The 20,662-nt window shown below is 42.7% G+C and overlaps 1 protein-coding gene and 1 long non-coding RNA gene across 5 annotated transcripts in view; one reads left to right on the forward strand and one right to left on the reverse strand.

Annotated features, from left to right (window-relative positions):
- Nucleotides 1-20,662, forward strand: part of ZCCHC2 (zinc finger CCHC-type containing 2) — a 54,464-nt gene that overhangs the window by 9,467 nt on the left and 24,335 nt on the right. For both annotated transcript variants that reach the window (XR_015154173.1, XM_086373713.1), the window contains exons 2-3: nt 16,402-16,513; nt 19,001-19,077. Coding sequence is in view for 1 of the 2 variants with exons in the window: in XM_086373713.1 (XP_086229839.1) it covers nt 16,402-16,513; nt 19,001-19,077 (189 nt within the window). In the remaining variant the exon portion in view is untranslated. The remainder of the gene's footprint in view (nt 1-16,401; nt 16,514-19,000; nt 19,078-20,662) is intronic.
- LOC147346412 (uncharacterized) lies at nt 1,655-19,697 on the reverse strand. Of its 3 annotated transcripts, none has more exons than XR_015154175.1 (4): nt 19,348-19,697; nt 3,494-3,646; nt 2,475-2,569; nt 1,655-2,382 (listed from the first exon to the last, which is right to left on the reverse strand). It is a non-coding gene; the product is annotated as an uncharacterized LOC147346412 (long non-coding RNA). The 3 variants fall into 3 exon arrangements; XR_015154174.1 differs by having other exon boundaries at nt 1,748-2,382; nt 2,920-3,646; nt 19,348-19,689; XR_015154176.1 differs by lacking the exon at nt 2,475-2,569 and having other exon boundaries at nt 1,748-2,382; nt 19,348-19,689.

The raw sequence follows: 20,662 nt of genomic DNA on the forward strand, positions 1-20,662 counted from the left end.
TCATGGAGGACCATGTTGTCACAGGGCTCCTGTTCCTCACAGAGTGCTTTGTCACACAAGTCGCCTTCATCCGGGCTGTGTAAACAGTCACTCCAGAGGGCTGTGCTTGGGCGGGTGTTGTGTTTCAGGTGCGACAGTTGCTGGGCGCACAGTCGTCCTTCTCCTTGTGTTCTTCCTGTGCTCCAGAGAACACTTGGTTTAATGCCCTTCGAAATGTCTCAGTTCATTAGGCATGTTTAATGCTCATTCAGGAAGTAATTTGAGATCACTCTGGCAAGTTGTTTGGTCTTTCCGAGTTTCAGACTTCTCTGAATAGAATAGGGATCCTCTCACCATTTATGCAAAGAACTGCTTGAAGATGAACACAACAACCTACATGAAACACTTGGTGAATACGCGGGAGATAGGTCAGCTCATCTGTGGGCGGTTCCAAGAGTGGATAGCACAGTTTGATTGCAGTGGATGAACAGAAATACAGAAGCTTTAAGAGAAAACAGGGGTTGGGTTGCATAGGAGCTTGAAGGTCAAATTAAAGAAACTGGTTTGCAGTGAGAGCAGGTGAGAATTTGTATGTTTTCCTGAAACGTTAACTGTCCCTTTACATTCATATGTGTGAAAAGAATGCATCACTGATTTGTTAAAAAAATAAATAAATAAAAGACATCTTCCAAACTCATCCAGTTTTCTCAGTGGTTCCATTACGTTTCTGGTCACTCTTATTTGCTTGGTAACCTTAATCCTTTCTCCTTCATAAGCTGAATCTACCCTTTTCGCATCCTTGTTAACCCTTTCAGACTCCCACCTCTTAGCTGCTGACACCACTGCCAGGCCCCACTTCCTGAAGCAGTGTCCCTCGCACCACGTGTGCTTGCGGCGACCGGTGGGGCCTGGTCTCCAGTGGGTCTCGGGACTCACCCCGTCTCCCGCTCCTCCTGCTCACCCTGGTCTCCAGTGGGTCTCGGGACTCACACGCCGCCTCCCGCTCCTCCTGCTCACCCTGGTCTCCAGTGGGTCTCGGGACTCACACGCCGCCTCCCGCTCCTCCTGCTCACCCTGGTCTCCAGTGGGTCTCGGGACTCACACGCCGCCTCCTGCCCCTCCTGCTCACCCTGGTCTCCAGTGGGTCTCGGGACTCACACGCCGTCTCCTGCCCCTCCTGCTCACCCTGGTCTCCAGTGGGTCTCGGGACTCACACGCCGCCTCCCGCTCCTCCTGCTCACCCTGGTCTCCAGTGGGTCTCGGGACTCACACGCCGCCTCCCGCCCCTCCTGCTCACCCTGGTCTCCAGTGGGTCTCGGGACTCACACGCCGTCTCCTGCCCCTCCTGCTCACCCTGGTCTCCAGTGGGTCTCGGGACTCACACGCCGCCTCCCGCTCCTCCTGCTCACCCTGGTCTCCAGTGGGTCTCGGGACTCACACGCCGCCTCCCGCCCCTCCTGCTCACCCTGGTCTCCAGTGGGTCTCGGGACTCACACGCCGCCTCCCGCCCCTCCTGCTCATGGTCTGTAGTTTTATCCAAGGCTGACTCATGCTGTCACCTCTTGTGTGCTGGTGTTTGGAATTGTCCTTGTGGTAATCTTGGAAGACTTTGCTGCCTCTGCCTTCCAATAGCCTGTATATTCTCTGTTACAATTTTGGTACTTATCCTGTGATTTTTTTTTCTGTTTTTTTAAAAAAAATTTTACTTTGAATTATTTTTAACTTAAAATCCAGGAGGGAAGGTCAATCTTAGAGGTTCCACAAAGACTTAGGTATCACATTTCTTTTTTTTTTTTTCGGTCAGCGTTGCATATATCATAAGTGCTCAGTCAAAATTTCCTACCCTTAGAATATTTCAAATAGTGCTCTGAAAAATACCATTATGATTAATTACTGTAAGACAGAGTGCATCAGGCAGTGATTTTTTTTCTCCCTTGGTCTTGATGAAGTATCAGCTACTTTGCTATTTGCAGCCATACAGTATATGTGCACAATATAGATAGGCACAGTTGTTTTGGAAATAGTACAAGGAATTGTTTGTTTAGATAGAAAGCATGGACCAGTATAGATTTGAACTGAAGCTTCAATGAGTGAATGCTGAATAGTTGTGCTTATTAATTATTCTTTCAAAATCAGGTCATGCTTACTCTACTCCTTAAGTTAACTAAACTTTTGTGTGTGAGGCTGATGCACGTTTTGCAAACCTATGGGTGATGTTTTGATAGGATGAAAAAAGTCACAAGTTACAAGCTGTCTTCTTATTGGGGTTGCTGTAGTTATTGCTGTCTAGGGCTGCTCTCCAGTTCGTGCTTGGCTTGAGGGGTGGTGGGAGCCTGATAGGGAATTGAAGTACAGCACCTTGCTTATGGGGCTTCCCAGTTGGCACAGTGATCAAGAATCCGCCTGTCAGTGCAGGAGACAAAAGAGACGCAGGTTCGATCCCTGGGTCGAGAAGATCCCCAGAAGGGAATGGCAACCCACTCCAGTGTTCTTACCTGGAAAATCCCACGGATAGAGGAGCCTGGCGGGCTACAGTCCAAGAGTCACAGAGTCAGATACGACAGAGCACACACGTGATCTTGCTTATGATCTGAAAGTTAAAAACTTTTTGGTCACTCAGGTGAACAATTCTATAACCTAAAAAGTATGGGGTTTTTATGTTTCTTGTTAGGAATGTTTAAATTGGGATAGTTAAGAAACATAATGTTTCCTCGGTATGATTGATTTTTGTTTTGGGTATCAGACGATTTTAAGTTGTCTAGTGGTCCTGGGAGGAAGAACGTGATCGTGTGTGAGCCAAAGTGTTTGGAGAAGACGTCCTCGGGGAAGAGGCCATCTGCTGACGGGGGGTGGTGGTGGTTTGGGGAAGGTGACATTTGTACTTGGTGGGGTTAAACACAAGGCCTGATTGAGTGTTTCCTGACACTAAGCATCACTGACCTTTCTGTCACTTTCTGTCAAGGATCCTTCATAGGCTTTGTGAGCATTTCGGTGGAGAACCCTTCTCTGGGGATGAAGTTCAGTTAGGAGTCCCTGCAGTGCCATTGGCTGTCGGGGTCCTGGGCTCACCTCCCAGCAAGACCCGCTGGTGTCTCCTGTGGGGAGGGGTTGTAAAGGAGAGGGCAGCTCACTTCTACGCAGGCTGGGAAGGCGAGACACAGCCTCAGTAGGTCCTTTGGGTCTCATGCTCACGGGTGTGTGCTCCTCAACTCACCCAGAAACATTCTTGCAAAGTGGGGATCTAAAGGTCTGGGAGCTGCCAGCCCAGGGATGCAGCAGTTCCTGATTCAACCTCCTTGTTGTTGTTCAGACTCTTAAGTCGTGTCTGACTCTGTGACCCCATGGACTGTAGCCTGCCAGGCTCCTCCGTCCATGGGATTTCCCAGGCAAGAACACAGGAGTGGGTTGCCATTTCCTCCTCCAGGGGGTCTTCCCCATCCAGGGGTCAAACTTGTGTCTCTTGTGTCTCCTTTCTTGGCAGGCGGATTCTTTACCACTGTGTCCAGAAACTCACAGGGCGCTTCATGAGGGAAACGTCAGGCTGTTGCTGGGTAAAAGGGCTGCCTCTCTTCTTTCCTTCTTCACTCCCTGCCTCCCTGGTCAGCTTCCACATCAGCATTCTTTCTGCTAGTTCTTCCCCAGTCGTGCATCCTGCAAGTTCAGTTCTCTAGAAAAGACAATGACGTCGACAATATTAATGTTTGCTTTTTGTTTTTTGTAATAAATTCAGAGTTCCCCCAAACACACATAAAGTTGCAGTGAATCAAGTTTCCCCCTTCCATCCTATTCGACCACCCAGCTCCAGCTATGCCTGCTGTGGTCACACAGGTGCCGGCCCTCAGCTCACCCAATCGTCGTGGGAAGAACTGGGAGCTGGGTCTGGGCTGTGGGCTGTGGTGGCCGGGTGTGGACACGGGGTCAGTGCACAGCTTAGTCCTTCCCCCACTTTCAGTGACTAGAGCGCATTTACCCACACTTTTAACATAGTGAATCTGCCACACTTGTCTTGCTGAATCATCTTTTCCACACATTTCTAGTTAAACAGTAAGTTACATAGGGAGTGAGTCCACGGTCATAGCAGAAATCATGGCAAACTGTTTTTAAGCTGCTGACTCACTGGTCTCCCTCCTTTCTGCCCTGTTGGGTCGATTTTGTTCTTTGCGACATAACTTGAATACATTTGGCATCCACATTTCTCTCCCACCAGAACTTACTCTTTATCAGATGCTCTAGGTTGATTCAGGACTTTCCTTTGGGTTGGGTTACACTGTTTTCACTGAGGAAAGATGAGACAGATGTCTGCCTTTCCCCCACATCCTCTCAATTGAAGAGACAGACAGTAAATAGTTCATATCTTCGCCTGAGCTTTTTCCCTCTTCTACCAAAATAGATGAAATTTGACATCTTAGTAGTGTTTCTAATAGTGAATCATATTCTGACATTCAAAGAAAGACTTTCTATGAATCTTGCTTAGATAATAGCATATACTTGAGGTACAACCCTGGTTATTTAAAGAGAATTTACCATGTAGAACTGTAACAGATTACCTCCAAACTTAGTGACTTAAAGCAACAATAACACTTTTTTTCTTAGTGTTGTGTCTCATAATTCTGTGGGCCAGGAATTCAGACAGGGAGCTAACAGCAAGAGTGACTTGTGTCTGCTGCAGAATGTCTGGACACACAGCTGGCGGCTGTGGGCCTCTCTCGCCTTTCCTCTCTATGCATGTCTATGGCGCGGCGTCTCCGGGGAACCACTGTTCCTATAGGCCTGGGGTCCCAGAGCAAGTGTTCCCAGAGGTCCAGCGGCAAGACTTCTATGACCTATCTCGGCCATTCCAGAATGGCTTTCCATCCCATCCTCCTGGTTAGGCCTATCTCTGAAGTCGGTCCAGATCCACTGGCTGGGGAATTATACCCACGTATCAGCAGGAGGAGTAGGCACAGTATTGTGGGCTGTCTTTACCCCCAAAACTTCATAGGATATTGTCATATACTAATGTTAAATTCTCAGTCTGATTTGATAAATGTAAAAATTTGACATTAGTAAGTTTAGTATAAAAACAATTTCTGTGCTTTTTTTTGCCTTTTTTCTTAGAATGTCTTGGTATTTTAAGATGTACAGTCTGCATAAAAGGACGAGAGAAAACGTATAGAACATTGGTAGATGTGCTAGGATAAAGTCTTTCCGGTTAGACCTTTGTTAAAGTAACCTGAGACCCGCGTGATCTTTGCTCTAATGATGTGTTCTCAGAGAAGGATCTTGGGACTGCGCAGTCAACTTGACTGTTTCACAGACTTTCCTCACATTTAAGAGATCTCCAGTAATTGTGATGGATCTGCATGTGTAAAAGTGAGGTCTGAGCAGTCTTTTAAAATAACCAAGATATGTTACATGACACGTGGATTTGAGTTAACCAGGAGCACGCCACAGGTCAGAGGAAGCTTTCTGAACTCAAATGAGCTACCTCAGTAGGAAGGAGAAGGGCACACACATGCCAGGGCTCTTTTTGTTCCTGTGCATATTTTTGCCAGCTTAGGGTTTTTAAAATTTGTCATCTTCTTCCAAGCAGAGAAAAATTCTCCCATTTTCCACTTGGTCCTGACCCTTTTTCTAAAATGCTGATTCTGGCATGTCATCTGCATTGCATTTGCATAGGAATCTGAACTTAATAGAGAACATGGGCACTATTCCTTCCTGCAGGATCCCATTAAGCCAGTGGTTCTCGGGTTTTTGGTGCCTTGCCCTGCACACAGAAAAAGCACACGTGCCGGGGGAGAGGAGACAGTGGAGCCAAGAGCGGTTCCTGCTGGGGCCGGAAAGCCCCATGATTCTGATCTCTGTAGCTCCTGAGATGTTAAATTCAGTTTTGGTTAAATTAATAAAATTAAAAATTTTCTAGTTTTTAAAACGTAGTCTAAATGACTGTATAGCAGTGATACATGCTGGGACTCAGTGTTGGGAGGAGGGGCAGAAAGCTTAATTAGTAGACATGTCATAGGTCGATGAACTTTGGTCCTTGGATAGAAATTCAGATTCCATTTTTCTGCCTACGTTATTAAACTAGGAGGCTTTTGACTTGGTTCTTAAATTGTGTGCTTCAAAGTGACTTCAGACTTTAAAAATGATTCCATACAGCTGTTTCAAAATTTATGGAGGCAATGTGATACAACTATTCTTAATTTTTTTTTTTTATTGTGGTGAAATATATATGCGTCCTAAGTCACTTCAGTCGTGTCCAAGTCTCTGCGACCCTTTGGACTGTAGTCCACCAGGCTTCTCTGTCCATGGATTCTCTAGGCAAGGATACTGGAGTGGTTGCCATGTTCTCCCCCAGGGGATCTTCCCCACCCAGGGTTCAAACCCAAGTCTCCTGCTTCAGTAGGCAGGTTCTTTACCACTATATGTAACAAAGTGTAACAAAGTATACTGTTTTCACATTTTTTGAGTATACATTTAGGTGGCATTCACATTGTTGTGCAACCACTGCCACCATCTGTCTCTGGAATGTTTCTTTTATCCCAAACTGAGACTGTATCCGTTAAGCCGCTACTCCCATCCCGAACTCTCTGAAGCCCCTGGTTAGAATCACCATGCTGTCCGCGAATTTGACTACTCTAGGGTGCCTCATATAAGTGGAATCATACAGAATCTGCCCTTTTGTGCCTGGCTTATTTCACTTAGCATAATGCCCTCAAGATTGACCCATGTGTCAATTTTATGCCTTCTTAAGGCTGAGTAATACTCAGTTGTACGTATACCTCATTTTGTTTATCTGTTCATCCATGGACTTTTGAATAGTCCACTTTTCAGCTGCAGTGAACACTGGAGTACTAATTACCTGCTTGGGTGTCTGCTTTCAGTTCTTCTGGGTATATGGCTAGGAGTGGAATTGCTGGATTATATGATAATTGTGTTTATTTATTTATTTTTTTTTAGTAACTTTTACTGTGGCTGCATTGTATACACTCCTACCAGCAAGGCAGAAGGGCTCCAATTTCTCCCCATATTCACCAATACTTATTGTCTGTTTTTGGATAATAGCCTTTCTAATGGGTGTGAAGTGGTATCTCATTGTAGTTGTGCTCTGCACTTCCCTAATGAAAACTGTTCTTTCTTGTATAGTTTTGCATTCATTTATTTTTAATGGTGAGTGTTATTTTTAATTTTTGAACGACATATAAACAATATGGAATATACCCTTAAGAAATGGTGGGGGAGGGGGGGCACAGCGATCCTAAGATGGCAGAGGAATAGGATGGGGAGACCACTTTCTCCCCCACAAATTCATCCAAAGAACATTTGAACACTAAGTAAATTCCACAAAACAACTTCTGAATGCCAGCGGAGGACATCAGGCACCCAGAAAAGCAGCCCATTGTCTTCGAAAGGAGGTAGGAAAAAATATAAAAGACAGAAAGAGAGACAAAAGAGGTAGGGATGGAGCTCCATCCCGGGAAGGGAGTCTTAAAAAAGAAGTTTCCAAACACCAGGAAACACTCCCACTGCCGAGTCTGTGGCGAGCCTTGGAACCACAGAGGGCAACATAACTGGGAGGAAAAATAAATAATTAAAACCCACAGATTACGTGCCCAACAGTAACTCCCCCTAGCAGAGAAGCAGCGCAGACGTCTGTATTCGCCACTAGCAAAGTGGGGGCTGGGCAGGGAGGCGCAGGCTACATTGCGTAGAGTAAGGACCAGGCCTGAATGCCCCAAGGGCAATCTGAGGGAACTAACTTGGGATGGCAAACTAGACTGTGGGATAGCTACCACACGAAAAGCCGTAACCTAAGACACCGCCAGGCCCACTCACAGAACAAAGGACTGAACAGAGCTAGCCGGCTGCGTGCCGGTCCATCTTCCTCCTGAGACAGGCAGCCAGATCCGGAAGGGGGCAGTCGCAGCCCCAGAGAGGCATTATCTACCAAACTGCAAGCAGGCTTCGTTGCTAACCGAGACTTCTTGGGGTTCTGGACGGTCAATGTCTGTCTGAGAAGGTGCACTGGGTGTATACCCAGAAAACTGAGCGGCAGGGATGGGGGAGGCAATGAGTCGCAGCAACTGCGCTCACCAAACACCTGATCACCTGAGCTGCTCGGACCTGGGAAGGGCACAAAACGCAGGCCCAACTGAGTCTGCGCCTCTGAGGACTACTCGAGTGCCTGAACCTGAGCAGCTTAGACCTGGGAGGTGCATGCAGCCCAGGGCCGGCCTCGGATGGTTCCTGGCGGAGCAACCTAGAGCCTGAGCAGTGTGGGCAGAGAGGGCACACACACCGTGAGCGGGGGCAGGCCCAGTGTGGCTGAGACAGTGTGAGCACACACCAGTGTTATTTGTTTGCAGCGTCCCTCCCTCCCCACAGCGCGACTGAACAAGTGAGCCTAAAAGAAAGCATCCACCACCGTCCCACTAGTGTCAGGGTGGAAATCAGAAACTGAAGAGACCAGCAAACAGAAGAAGCTAAAACAGAGGGAACCGCCTGGGAACTGACAGGTAGTACCGACTACATAGGAAGGGGCCTGTAGATCTTGAGAAATATAAGCCAGATCAAGGAACTGTCTGAAAATGAACTAACCCCACACTGCCCACAACACCAGAGAAAGTCCAGATATATTTTTACTATCATTCTTTAAATTTTTTAAAAAAATTTTTAAGTCCTCTATTACTCCTTTAATTTTCATTTTTATAACCTATTACTTTGCAAAAAAAAAAGACCCTATTTTTTAAAGCAAACTTCATATATATATATATATATAATTTTTGTGACTGTTTTTTTTCTTTAATACTGTATTTTTGAAAATCCAACCTCTACTCTAGATTTTTAATCTTCGCTTTTTAGAATTTGTTATCAATTTTGTACCTTTAAGAACCCAATCTTCAGTACCCATTTTTACTTGGGAGTGAGATTACTGGCTTGACTGCTCTCTCCCACTTTGGACTCTCCTTTTTCTCTACCAGGTTGCCTCTATCTCCTCCCTCCCCCTTCTCTTCTCTACCCAACTCTGTGAATCTCTGTGTGTGTTCCAGACGGTGGAAAACTGATTACTGGCTGGATCTATCTCTCTTCTTTTGATTTCCCCCTTTATTCCCCTGGCCACCTCTGTCTCCTTCCTCCCTCTTCTCTTCTCTGTATAACCCCGTGAACATCTCTGAGCGGTCCAGACTGTGGAGAGCACATAAGGAAGTGATTACTGGCTAGCTTGCTCTCGCCTCTTTTGATTCCCCCTCTTCTCGTCCTGGTCACCTCTATCTCCCTCCTCCCTCTTCTCTTCTCCATGTAACTTGGTGAACCTCTCTGGGTGTCCCTCACTGTGGAGAAACTTTTCATTTTTAACCTAGATGTTTTATCAGCGGTGCTATATAGATGGAGAAGTCTTGAGGCGACATAAGACTGAAAACCAGAAGCAGGAGGCTTAAGTCCAAATCTGAGAATACCAGAGAACTCCTGACTCCAGGGAACATTAATCGAAAGGAGCTCATCAAATGCCTCCATACCTACACTGAAACCAAGCACTGCCCAGGGGCCAACAAGTTCCAGAGCAAGAAATACCATGCAAATTCTCCAGCAACACAGGAACACAGCCCTGAGCTTCAATATACAGGCTGCCCAAAGTCACTCCAAACCCACTGACATCTCATAACTCATTACTAGACACTTCATTGCACTCCAGAGAGAAGAAATCCAGCTCCACCCACCAGAACACCGACACAGGCTTCCCTAACCAGGAAACCTTGACAAGCCATGTGAGGACGCTCCACAATAAAGAGAACTCCACAAGCTGCCAAAATGCAGAAAGGCCACCCCAAACACAACAATATAAACAAGATGAAGAGACAGAGGAATACCCAGCAGGTAAAGGAACAGGATAAATGCCCACCAAACCAAAGAGAAAGAGATATGGTATCTACCTGATAAAGAATTCTGAATAATGATAGTGAAAATGATCCAAAATCTTGAAAACAAAATGGAATCACAGATAAATAGCCTGGAGACAAGGATTGAGAAGATGCAAGAAAGTTTTAACAAGGACCTAGAAGAAATTAAAAAGAGTCAATATATAATCAATAATGCAATAAATGAGATCAAAACCACTCTGGAGGGAACAAATAGTAGAATACAGAAGACAGGATTAGTGAGGTAGAAGATAGAATGGTAGAAATAAATGAATCAGAGAGGAAAAAAGAAAAATTAATTAAAAGAAATGAGGACAATCTCAGAGATATCTGAGACAATGTTAAATGCCCCAACATTCGAATCATAGGAGTCCCAGAAGAAGAAGACAAAAAGGAAGACCATGAGAAAATTCTTGAGGAGACAATAGTTGAAAACTTCCCTAAAATGGGGAAGGAAATAATACCCAAGTCCAAGAAACCCAGAGAGTCCCAAACAGGATAAACCCACGGTGAAATACCCCAAGACACATATTAATCAAATTAACAAAGGTCAAACACAAAGAACAAATATTAAAAGCAGCAAGGGAAAAACAACAAATAACACACAAGGGGATTCCCATAAGGATAACAACTGATCTTTCAATAGGAACTCTTCAGGCCAGGAGGGTATGGCAAGACATACTTAAAGTGATGAAAGAAAATAACCTACAGCCCAGATTACTGTACCCAGCAAGGATCTCATTCACATATGAAGGAGAAATCAAAAGCTTTACAGACAAGCAAAAGCTGAGAGAATTCAGCAGCACCAAACCAGCTCTCCAACAAATGCTAAAGGATATTCTCTAGACGGGAGACACAAAAAGAGTGTATAAACTCGAACGCCAAACAATAAAGTACATGGCAACAGGATCATACTTATCAATAATTACCTTAAATGTAAATAGGTTGAATGCCCCAACCAAAAGACAAAGACTGGCTGAATGGATACAAAAACAAGACCCTTATATATGTTGTCTACAAGAGACCCACCTCAAAACAGGGGACACATACAGACTGAAAGTGAAGGGCTGGAAAAAGATATTCCATGGAAAGAGATCAAAAGAAAGCAGGAGTAGCAATACTCATATCAGATAAAATAGACTTTAAAACAAAGGCTGTGAAAAGTGACAAAGAAGGACACTACATAATGATCAAAGGATCAATCCAAGAAGAAGATATAACAATTATAAATATATATGCACCCAACATACGAGCACCACAATATGTAAGACAAATGCTAACAAGTATGAAAGGGGAAATTAACAATAACACAATAATAGTGGGAGACTTTAATACCCCACTCACACCTATGGATGGATCAACTAAATAAAATTAACAAGGAAACACAAACTTTAAATGATACAATAGACCAGTTAGACCTAATTGATATCTATAGGACATTTCACCCCAAAACAATGAATTTCACCTTTTTCTCAAGCGCACACGGAACCTTCTCCAGGATAGATCACATCCTGGGCCATAAATCTAGCCTTGGTAAATTCAAAAAAAATTGAAACCATTCCAGGCATCTTTTCTGACCACAATGCAGTAAGATTAGATCTCAATTACAGGAGAAAAACTATTAAAAATTCCAACATATGGAGGCTGAACAACACACTGCTGAATAACCAACAAATCACAGAAGAAATAAAAAAAGAAATCAAAATATGCATAGAAACTAATGAAAATGAAAACACAACAACTCAAAACCTGTGGGACACTGTAAAAGCAGTGCTAAGAGGAAGGTTCATAGCAATACAGGCATACCTCAAGAAACAAGAAAAAAGTCAAATAACCTAACTCTACACCTAAAGCAACTAGAAAAGGAAGAAATGAAGAACCCCAGGGTCAGTAGAAGGAAAGAAATCTTAAAGATTAGGGCAGAAATAAATGCAAAAGAAACAAAACAGACCATAGCAAAATCAACAAAGCCAAAAGCTGGTTCTTTGAGAGGATAAATAAAATGGACAGACCATTAGCCAGACTCATCAAGAAACAAAGGGAAAAAACTCAAATCAATAAAATTAGAAATGAAAATGGAGAGATCACAACAGACAACACAGAAATACAAAGGATCATAAGAGACTACTATCAGCAATTATATGCCAATAAAATGGACAACGAGGAAGAAATGGACAAATTCTTAGAGAAGTACAACTTTCCAAAACTGAACCGGGAGGAAATAGAAAATCTTAACGGACCCATCACAAGCACAGAAATTGAAACTGTAATCAGAAATCTTCCAGCAAACAAAAGCCCAGGTCCAGACGGCTTCACAGCTGAATTCTACCAAAAATTTAGAGAAGCGCTAACACCTATCCTTCTTAAACTCTTCCAGAAAATTGCAGAGGAAGGTAAACTTCCAAACTCATTCTATGAGGCCACCATCACCCTAATACCAAAACCTGACAAAGATGCCACAAAAAAAGAAAACTACAGGCCAATATCACTGATGAACATAGATGCAAAAATCCTTAATTTTGTTAAGGATTTTTGCATCTAAATTCTAGCAATCAGAATCCAACAACACATTAAAAAGATCATACATCATGACCAAGTGGGCTTTATCCCATGGATGCAAGGATTCTTCATTATCTGCAAATCAATCAGTGTAATATACCACATTAACAAATTGAAAAATAAAAGCCATATGATTATCTCAATAGATATAGAGAAAGCCTTTGACAAAATTCAATATCCGTTTATGATAAAAACTCTCCAGAAAGCAGGAATAGAAGGAACATACCTCAACATAATAAAAGCTATATATGACAAACCCACAGCAAACATTATCCTCAATGGTGAAAAATTGAAAGCATTTCCCCTAAAGTCAGGAACGAGACAAGGGTGCCCACTTTCATCACTACTATTCAACATGGTTTTGGAAGTTTTGGCCACAGCAATCAGAGCAGAAAAAGAAATGAATCCAAATTGGAAAAGAAGACGTAAAACTCTCACTGTTTGCAGATGACATGATTCTCTACATAGAAAACCCTAAAGACTCCACCAGAAAATTACTAGAGCTAATCAATGAATATAGTAAAGTTGCAGAATTTAAAATCAACACACAGAAATCCCTTGTATCCCTATACACTTATAATGAGAAAATAGAGAAATTAAGGAAACAATTCCATTCACCATTGCAATGAAAAGAATAAAATACTTAGGAATATATCTCCCTAAAGAAACAAAAGACCTATATATAGAATACTATAAAACACTGGTGAAAGAAATCAAAGAGGACACTAATAGATGGAGAAATATACCGTGTTCATGGATCAGAAGAATCAATATAGTGAAAATAAGTATACTACCCAAAGCAATCTATAGATTCAATGCAATCCCCATCAAGCTACCAATGGTATTTTTCACAGAGCTAGAACAAATAATTTCACAATCTGTATGGAAATACAAAAAGCCTTGAATAGCCAAAGCAATCTTGAGAAAGAAGAATGAAACTGGAGAAATCAACCTGCCTGATTTAAGGCTCTACTACAAAGCCACAGTCATCAAGACAGTATGGTACTGGCACAAAGACAGAAATATAGGTCAATGGAACAAAATAGAAAGCCCAGAGATAAATCCACGCACATATGGTCACCTTATCTTTGACAAAGGAGGCAAGAATATACAATGGATTAAAGACAGTCTCTTTAACAAGTGGTGCTGGGAAAGCTGGTCAACCACTTGTAAAAGAATGAAACTAGAACACTTTCTAACACCATACACAAAAATAAATTCAAAATGGATTAAAGATCTAAACGTAAGACCAGAAACTAAAAAACTCATAGAGGAGAACATAGGCAAAACACTCCCCAACATACATCACAGCAGGATCCTCTATGACCCACCTCCCAGAATATTGGAAATAAAAGCAAAAATAAACAAATGGGACCTAATTAAAATTAAAAGCTTCTGCACAACAAAGGAAACTATAAGCAAGGTGAAATGACAGCCTTCAGAATGGGAGAAGATAATAGCAAATGAAGCAACTGACAATTAATCTCAAAAATATACAAGCAACTCCTGCAGCTCAATTCCAGAAAAATAAATGACCCAATCAAAAAATGGGCCAAGGAACTAAACAGACATTTCTCCAAAGAAGACATACAGATGGCTAACAAATACATGAAAAGATGCTCAATGTCACTCATTATCAGAGAAATGCAAATCAAAGCCACAATGAGGTACCATTTCACGCCAGTTAGAATGGCTGCGATCTAAAAGTCTACAAGCAATAAATGCTGGAGAGGGTCTGGAGAAAAGGGAACCCTCTTACAGTGTTGGTGGGAATGCAAACTAGTACAGCCACTATGGAGAACAGTGTGGAGATTCCTTAAAAAACTGGAAATAGAACTGCCATATGACCCAGGAATCCCACTGCTGGGCATACACACCAAGGAAACCAGAATTGAAAGAGACACGTGTACCCCAGTGTTCATCGCAGCACTGTTTATAATAGCCAGGGCATGGAAGCAACCTAAATGTCCATCAGCAGACGAATGGATAAGAAAGCTGTGGTACATATACACAAGGGAATATTACTCAGCCATTAAAAAGAATACATTTGGATCAGTTCTAATGAGGTGGATGAAACTGGAGCCTATTATACAGAGTGAAGTAAGCCAGAAAGAAAAACAACAATACAGTATACTAATGCATATATATAGAATTTAAAAAGATGGTAATGATAACCCTGTATGCGAGACAGCAAAAGAGACACAGATGTATAGAATAGTCTTTTGGACTCTGGGAAAGGGCGAGGGTGGGATGATTTGGGAGAATGGCATTGAAACATGTATAATATCATATGTGAAACGAATTGCCAGTCCAGGTTCGATGCATGATACAGGATGCTCGGGCTGGTGCACTGGGATGACCCAGAGGGATGGGATGGGCCAGGGAGGTGGGAGAGGGGTTCAGGATGGGGAACACGTGTACATTCATGGTGGATTTATGTTGATGTATGGCAAAACCAATACAATATTGTAATTAGCCTCCAATTAAAATAAATATATTAAAAAAAAAGAAATGGTTGACCTGTTCAGCTAAACTTCCAATTAACATAAGTATTTAAGAGGATTACAGTGCTTTATTTATATTGATTTTTGAAGTATTTATAGCTGTTTTAGGCCAATGTGGTTGTATTATTTTGTAGTAAATGATTATATGGTTTGGGTTGGGAAATACATGATTTTGTTATTGTTAGAAGAATTCTTATGTCTGCCTTTTTTTTAATTCAATAATATTGAAAGTTGGTGAGTGCCATTCAAAAGTTGGATGCTGACTTAAGAGGTTGATGCTGTCTTTCTTCTTAAGTGTTTCTGTGTAGACAGCCTTTATTTCCTTGGGTTTCTAGAAGACGACACACCATGAGGCTGAAGCTTAGCTCCCAGGGGTATCTGGTGTGATGCCTGATTCCTAGGAATAGAGCCATCAACTGACAGCTCGTACTCACTGACAGGTCAGGAGGCATGGTCAGACTATAGAACAAAATGTTTTAAATTAGAATGCTTGGAAAGTTTAAGGTCTTCTGTTTACTTCATTTTTATATACAATTAAAAAATTAATGTGTATTATTTATTGCAGATTTGTAATATTATAATTAGCTCCTGTAACTGAGATAATTTTGGTCTGAATAGTGTTTTGAGATTCTGAACATGAAGTGGGGGAGGATAAGGTATGAATTCTGATATAGATCCATTATAAAGCTATTTTAATTTTTGGCTTACCCAGTGGGTTAGAGTAACAATATATTGGGTTGATCAAAAGATTCGTTCATATTTTTCCATAACAACTTAACAGAAAAATTGAACTTTTTGGCCAACCCAATCCATGACGGTGTTTGAATTCTGAGAGCCATGTATAAGATTGGCAAGCTCTTCATGACTCCCAAGTAGCATTTGTAGGGATAAAACTTACTCTAGTTCACTAATGGTAGAGCACCTAGTTGATATTAGATGGTTTAGCATTAATGTAAACTCATTGTCCACACACATTCTTGTTTAGATTTGTGTATTGACGATAGCCTTAAAAATTTTTTTCCTAACAAAGCATCTTGTTAGACTGTCACTAAGACCAAGTAGTGAATTAAAAAACTGCACGAAAACATAAAAAATACAGATGCCCTTACATCTGGGGAATAACATAAAGGGTACCGTCTTTTTATATGTGATCATGGTTCACTTGGGTAAGGAATTGACATCATTGGCGATTCTGAATAGCACTATGCTGTGTGTGCCCCCCAAACTGGGACAATTAAATAATTGATAGAATATTGCTGTTAAATGAAGATAAATATGGCTTTCTCTTTCCTGCTCTGGCACTGTGCCTTTCTGCTCTAAATGTGTAATCACCTATTTTATCTCTAAAATTGCTGTTGAAATTACTGCTGTTAAAAGTATCACTTTAATCTAGTTTATTTTTGTGGCATTCATTGTTCTTAGTCTCAGATGTAGATTAACCTGTGCCCCCCTCTCTCCTCTAGAATGACTCTTCTCATGGTGATTATATGCAAAGTAACGAGGCCAGTTTAATAGAACAAGCCCCAATACCTCATGATGGTCTTACTGTGACACCTCACAGAACCCAGCGAGAAGGTATGTTGTATTTTTCCTAAACTGTAAACCGTCTGTACACAGGATTGCAGAGTGCTACTGGTGCTGACTAATTCACCCCCTTGCCCCTTTGTGGAGTACAGAACTCTGTGGGTCCTGGGTTTGGCTCAAATGCTGGTCCTCTCGCTTCCTTGAGTCTGCGTCTGGGCTCCAACTCCGCAGCCCCCTGGCCTGTCCCAGCCCACACTTACTCGATTCTGCCTTTCTTAAATCAGGCTGCATACTTCTGGAGGGCAAAGACTTTAACCTCCCTCCAAAGTATTAGTACAGTACTTTAGCTGTAGAATGTGCTCAAGGTCTGCTGGAAAAGTCAATTTTACTGAAGTGCACTGTAAGAGAGAAGAGATTTCTTACAAGCACATGCTTCCTGCAGTGATGCAGTTTTCAAGAGGTCTGGGTGGGGGAGTGAAAGGACATTGCCACCTGAAGAGAAACGGGTTCACATGTTCTCTTCCCTTTACATCTGGGGGTCCGTTAACCTGCTGAGGGAAAATTTGGGAAGGGTGAAAGATAGGCGGTAAGCATCATACTCAGTTATAACAGCTTTGAATTGATGTCTTTCTGTTTCCTTTTAGTTCCGATAATAATCCTTTTCATGTAATGCATTTTTCTTCACAGAGGAAAAATAGATATGAATGTTTAAGGTTTAGAAAACGTTTACATAATTAGCTGCTTCTGTTCGAGATTACTGAATCTTGAACGGTAATCTGGAATCCTGCCTGGTCTGCTTCAGCCAGGCTCAGTGAAGCAGAGTTTGGGTTTACAGTGAAGGTCCATTGTGGTTTTTTGTCATTTTTCTTCTTTAAGATAGTTGAAAAAAAATAAAAAGACTACATCAAAATGATACTAATTAACTGTAAGGTGGTACTTATAGATGGTTTTTCCTATATCTTTAACTTTTAACAAATGTCCATAGTCCATGCTCTGCAGTTCTTTGAGAGTTGCAGGGCCGCCCATTATCAGCCATCCCTCACCCCATGCCTTCTGTCTCCCTCACCTCGATTCTGATAGATCACAGCAGGTAGAAGTGAAATGGAGCTGAAGCCACAGCCATGCTACTGTGCCACACTGCTCTGCGGCCCCCTCTCTCAGCCTGCTTTCAGAAGTAAAGCTGCTTCATATTTTGGAACATTGATTAGTTCAGATCATTTTTATTTAATAGCACCATCCTTCACCTAATTGAATACAGCAGCTTTTGGAAACAGCAGGCCCCTCCCCTCCTCCAGCCTTCATCATACGCAGCAGTGCTGAGCCACTGCAGGCTTCTCACCCCACCTGGCGTCTGCGGTTGTTTCGTCTCCATCCTCAACGTTCTCATCCACCAAGGGAAACTGGCCCAGAAGGAGGCCACCAAACACTAGACATTTGGAAAGTTAACACAAAATTCTGGTAATGGTGTCTCCTAATGTCTGTCAGCAGATTTCTGTAGTCTTATGATTCCTGCTTTCTCAGTGCCCACCTTCTGTGATCTATAGCAATCTTACTTCTTCCTGCACACTTTTGTTCCTTTGTATATTCTACTTCACCTGTTTTAACTTCTTCCTTTAAGGCAAAGTGAGTCCTTCCCTTTTCTTTTCCATCTCCTGTCCCCTGTGACTCGAGCGGTGACCTTGTGTTGAGTCCCTTTCCTAACTTCTTCCCTGTGACCTTTATCATCTTCATTACGATTTCTTCTACTTACACCTGAACAACAATTTTTTCCCTAAGTCCTTACATCATGCTTAGTAGACTGGCTCTGTTCACTTTGTGAAGAGGCTTACTTGCTAAGGTGGTAACTTCTATTGAAGGATGTATGAAATGAGGACTCTGGGGATTTGCACTTTGACTTACTTCATGAGTGAGCTGATCATCTTATCTAGTTCAGTTCAGTGTAATTGTTCTTAAGTCACCAGTGTAATTTATGACCACTATTGTATAATAAATTGTGAGAAGTTTTACTACAGTGAACCATCATAATTCATTATAATGTTAAGTTGTGTTACCATTGTATGATATTAAGGGTCACACTTGAGGGAAACAGTTTTTAAATTCTGAATTGGAAAGAAGTCTTTATCGCTTTCCTATTACTTTTGAAGAGTTCCCCACCTCATTTAAGAATTTTTTCTAGTTTATACCTAATCTGCCTAAATAACTGAAAGACTCTAAAGTGTTGTATTTGTGGTAACAGTTTTGAAGATTCCTCTAGATAAGCAATCTTCACTGCAGGCACCTCTTATTATTTATCTTTGGTGCTTAGCAGAGTGCTTGAAACGACTTTAGGCACTCAGCATACTCATAGATGTAGAAAGAAATTACTTGATGGATGGACAGCACATTGTTGTGCTTCTGGGGTTTTTGGTTTTATTCCATGATTAAGGCCAGTAGTAAAGATGAAGATAAATAGCTTAACCATTTGGCTGTGTCAGGTTGAATAACTGAAATGTGTATCTAGTCTCTGTAGAACAAGTCAGCATGTTTTCTTTCTTTCAGCTGTACACATTGAGAAGATAATGTTGAAAGGAGTCCAGAGAAAAAGGGCTGACAAATATTGGGAGTACACCTTCAAAGTAAGCTACTCTCACCCAAAAAAGATACCTCACACTGTGTTCACTGATCTTTTGGAAGGAATGAAAATTAATCTTTGGAAAAACTAAATGGCAGGTTTGCTAACTTAAGAAAAGCTGTGCACATATCTGTGTTTGTCTTAATTAAGGGGATGTGCTGTTTCCAGTATATACTGCATGGTTTGCCCAGTTTAAAAGATGTATCACATTAAGATTGCTCTGCCAGTTTGATTAAAAAGAAATAAGAGCCTTAGATTTAAGGCGTAAACAAACCTTTAGAAAGTGAAAGTAACCACTCAGCAGTGTTGAGCGTCCGGAAGACAGGCGTAGCCTTCCGTGGCGGTCTTCCCCGGTGTCTCTTCTCTTCCTCCGAGGCTGCTGTTTCCTGGCCCCGTTGCCTGCTCTGGTCTCTGGTTGCTCTGCTGCCCTTCTGTCCGTCACACGGTGTCTGACTGAGCGCAGAGCCCAGCGCGGTTGGTCCCCGTGGCTCCTCTCTGCCTGTGGCCTGTGCTGTGGACCCTCGCCCGCGTCTCCCTCCTCCCTGCCGGCCGCACCGGCCAGCGCTGCTCTTCAGGCGGGCCGCCTGCGCTGCAGCTGCAGGGCAGAGGCGTCTCTGTGCGCCCGCCCCTCACTTCCTTCTGGAGGAGCTGCCCGCAAGACGTCAGCGGCCCTGCCTCACGAAGTCACTTCTGATCCTGCAGCAGAAGGTCTTTTCCTTCATCCCGGGTGTACCGCCATCATCCCTTTCCCAGGTTCTTGTACTTGGGTTACATGGTATTTCTTTCCAGAAGGCTGTCATCTCCGAGAGAGCAGGAGTCATCATCCTCTGCATCTCACCGTGTCTGACTGGCCTTGTTTTGTTGAATAAGTTTTGGGACTAGCTTCTGCCTTCTGTAGAAGTATCCTCAGTTTTCAAGTTTTAAGTCCTTATCTTCACATCTCATCTACCTTCTGTAACATTTGACACCAGCCATTCTGCACTCTTTACTCAGCTAGTCCAGCTCTCCTTGCATTGCTGGAGCTCTTAGCTCGTTCATTCCTTAAGGCCTTTGTGTTCTCTGGCTCTGAACCATCTATCGGCCCCAGATTGAGCCCCCCGCCCAGGTCGTTCTTGGCGCCTGTCTCACGTGCTGCTTGCAGCCCCTGCTCCGTGCCTAGTGCACTGTCTGTGGAGCCCTGGTCACTGACAGAATCTCTCTGCTCATGGGCTCTGGTCTGACTCCTGCACTGGGCTCTGACCTCAGCCCACAGAGACTTCATTGTCTTGTCCCCTCCGTATCCTTTCATAAACAGTGTCTGATACCAGTAGCTGCTCAACGACCATTTGAATAATTAGAAGTCATTTAAAAGTTTGCCCCCTTAATAAGGATATTTGTTTGAGGGTTGCTGGGTAAAATGCTGAAGGTATTGTTAAGTATTTGGTTAATTGTGGCATGAGTAGTTGCTAAGGCTTATGTGTTACATAGTTCAAGTATTTACTCAGCTCAGATAATTGTAAAGTAGAAATTATTAGTGGGCCACCATTGAGTCCACTGAATTAAAAGTATCCAAGAAGTAGGTAGGTAATCAATTTTAGTTGTGGCTCTTC

The sequence above is a fragment of the Bos grunniens genome, chromosome 24 (genome assembly GCF_055505025.1).
Source record: "Bos grunniens cultivar Pamir isolate PY7600 chromosome 24, Bosgru_T2T1.0, whole genome shotgun sequence".
NCBI classification, from domain to species: domain Eukaryota; kingdom Metazoa; phylum Chordata; class Mammalia; order Artiodactyla; family Bovidae; genus Bos; species Bos grunniens.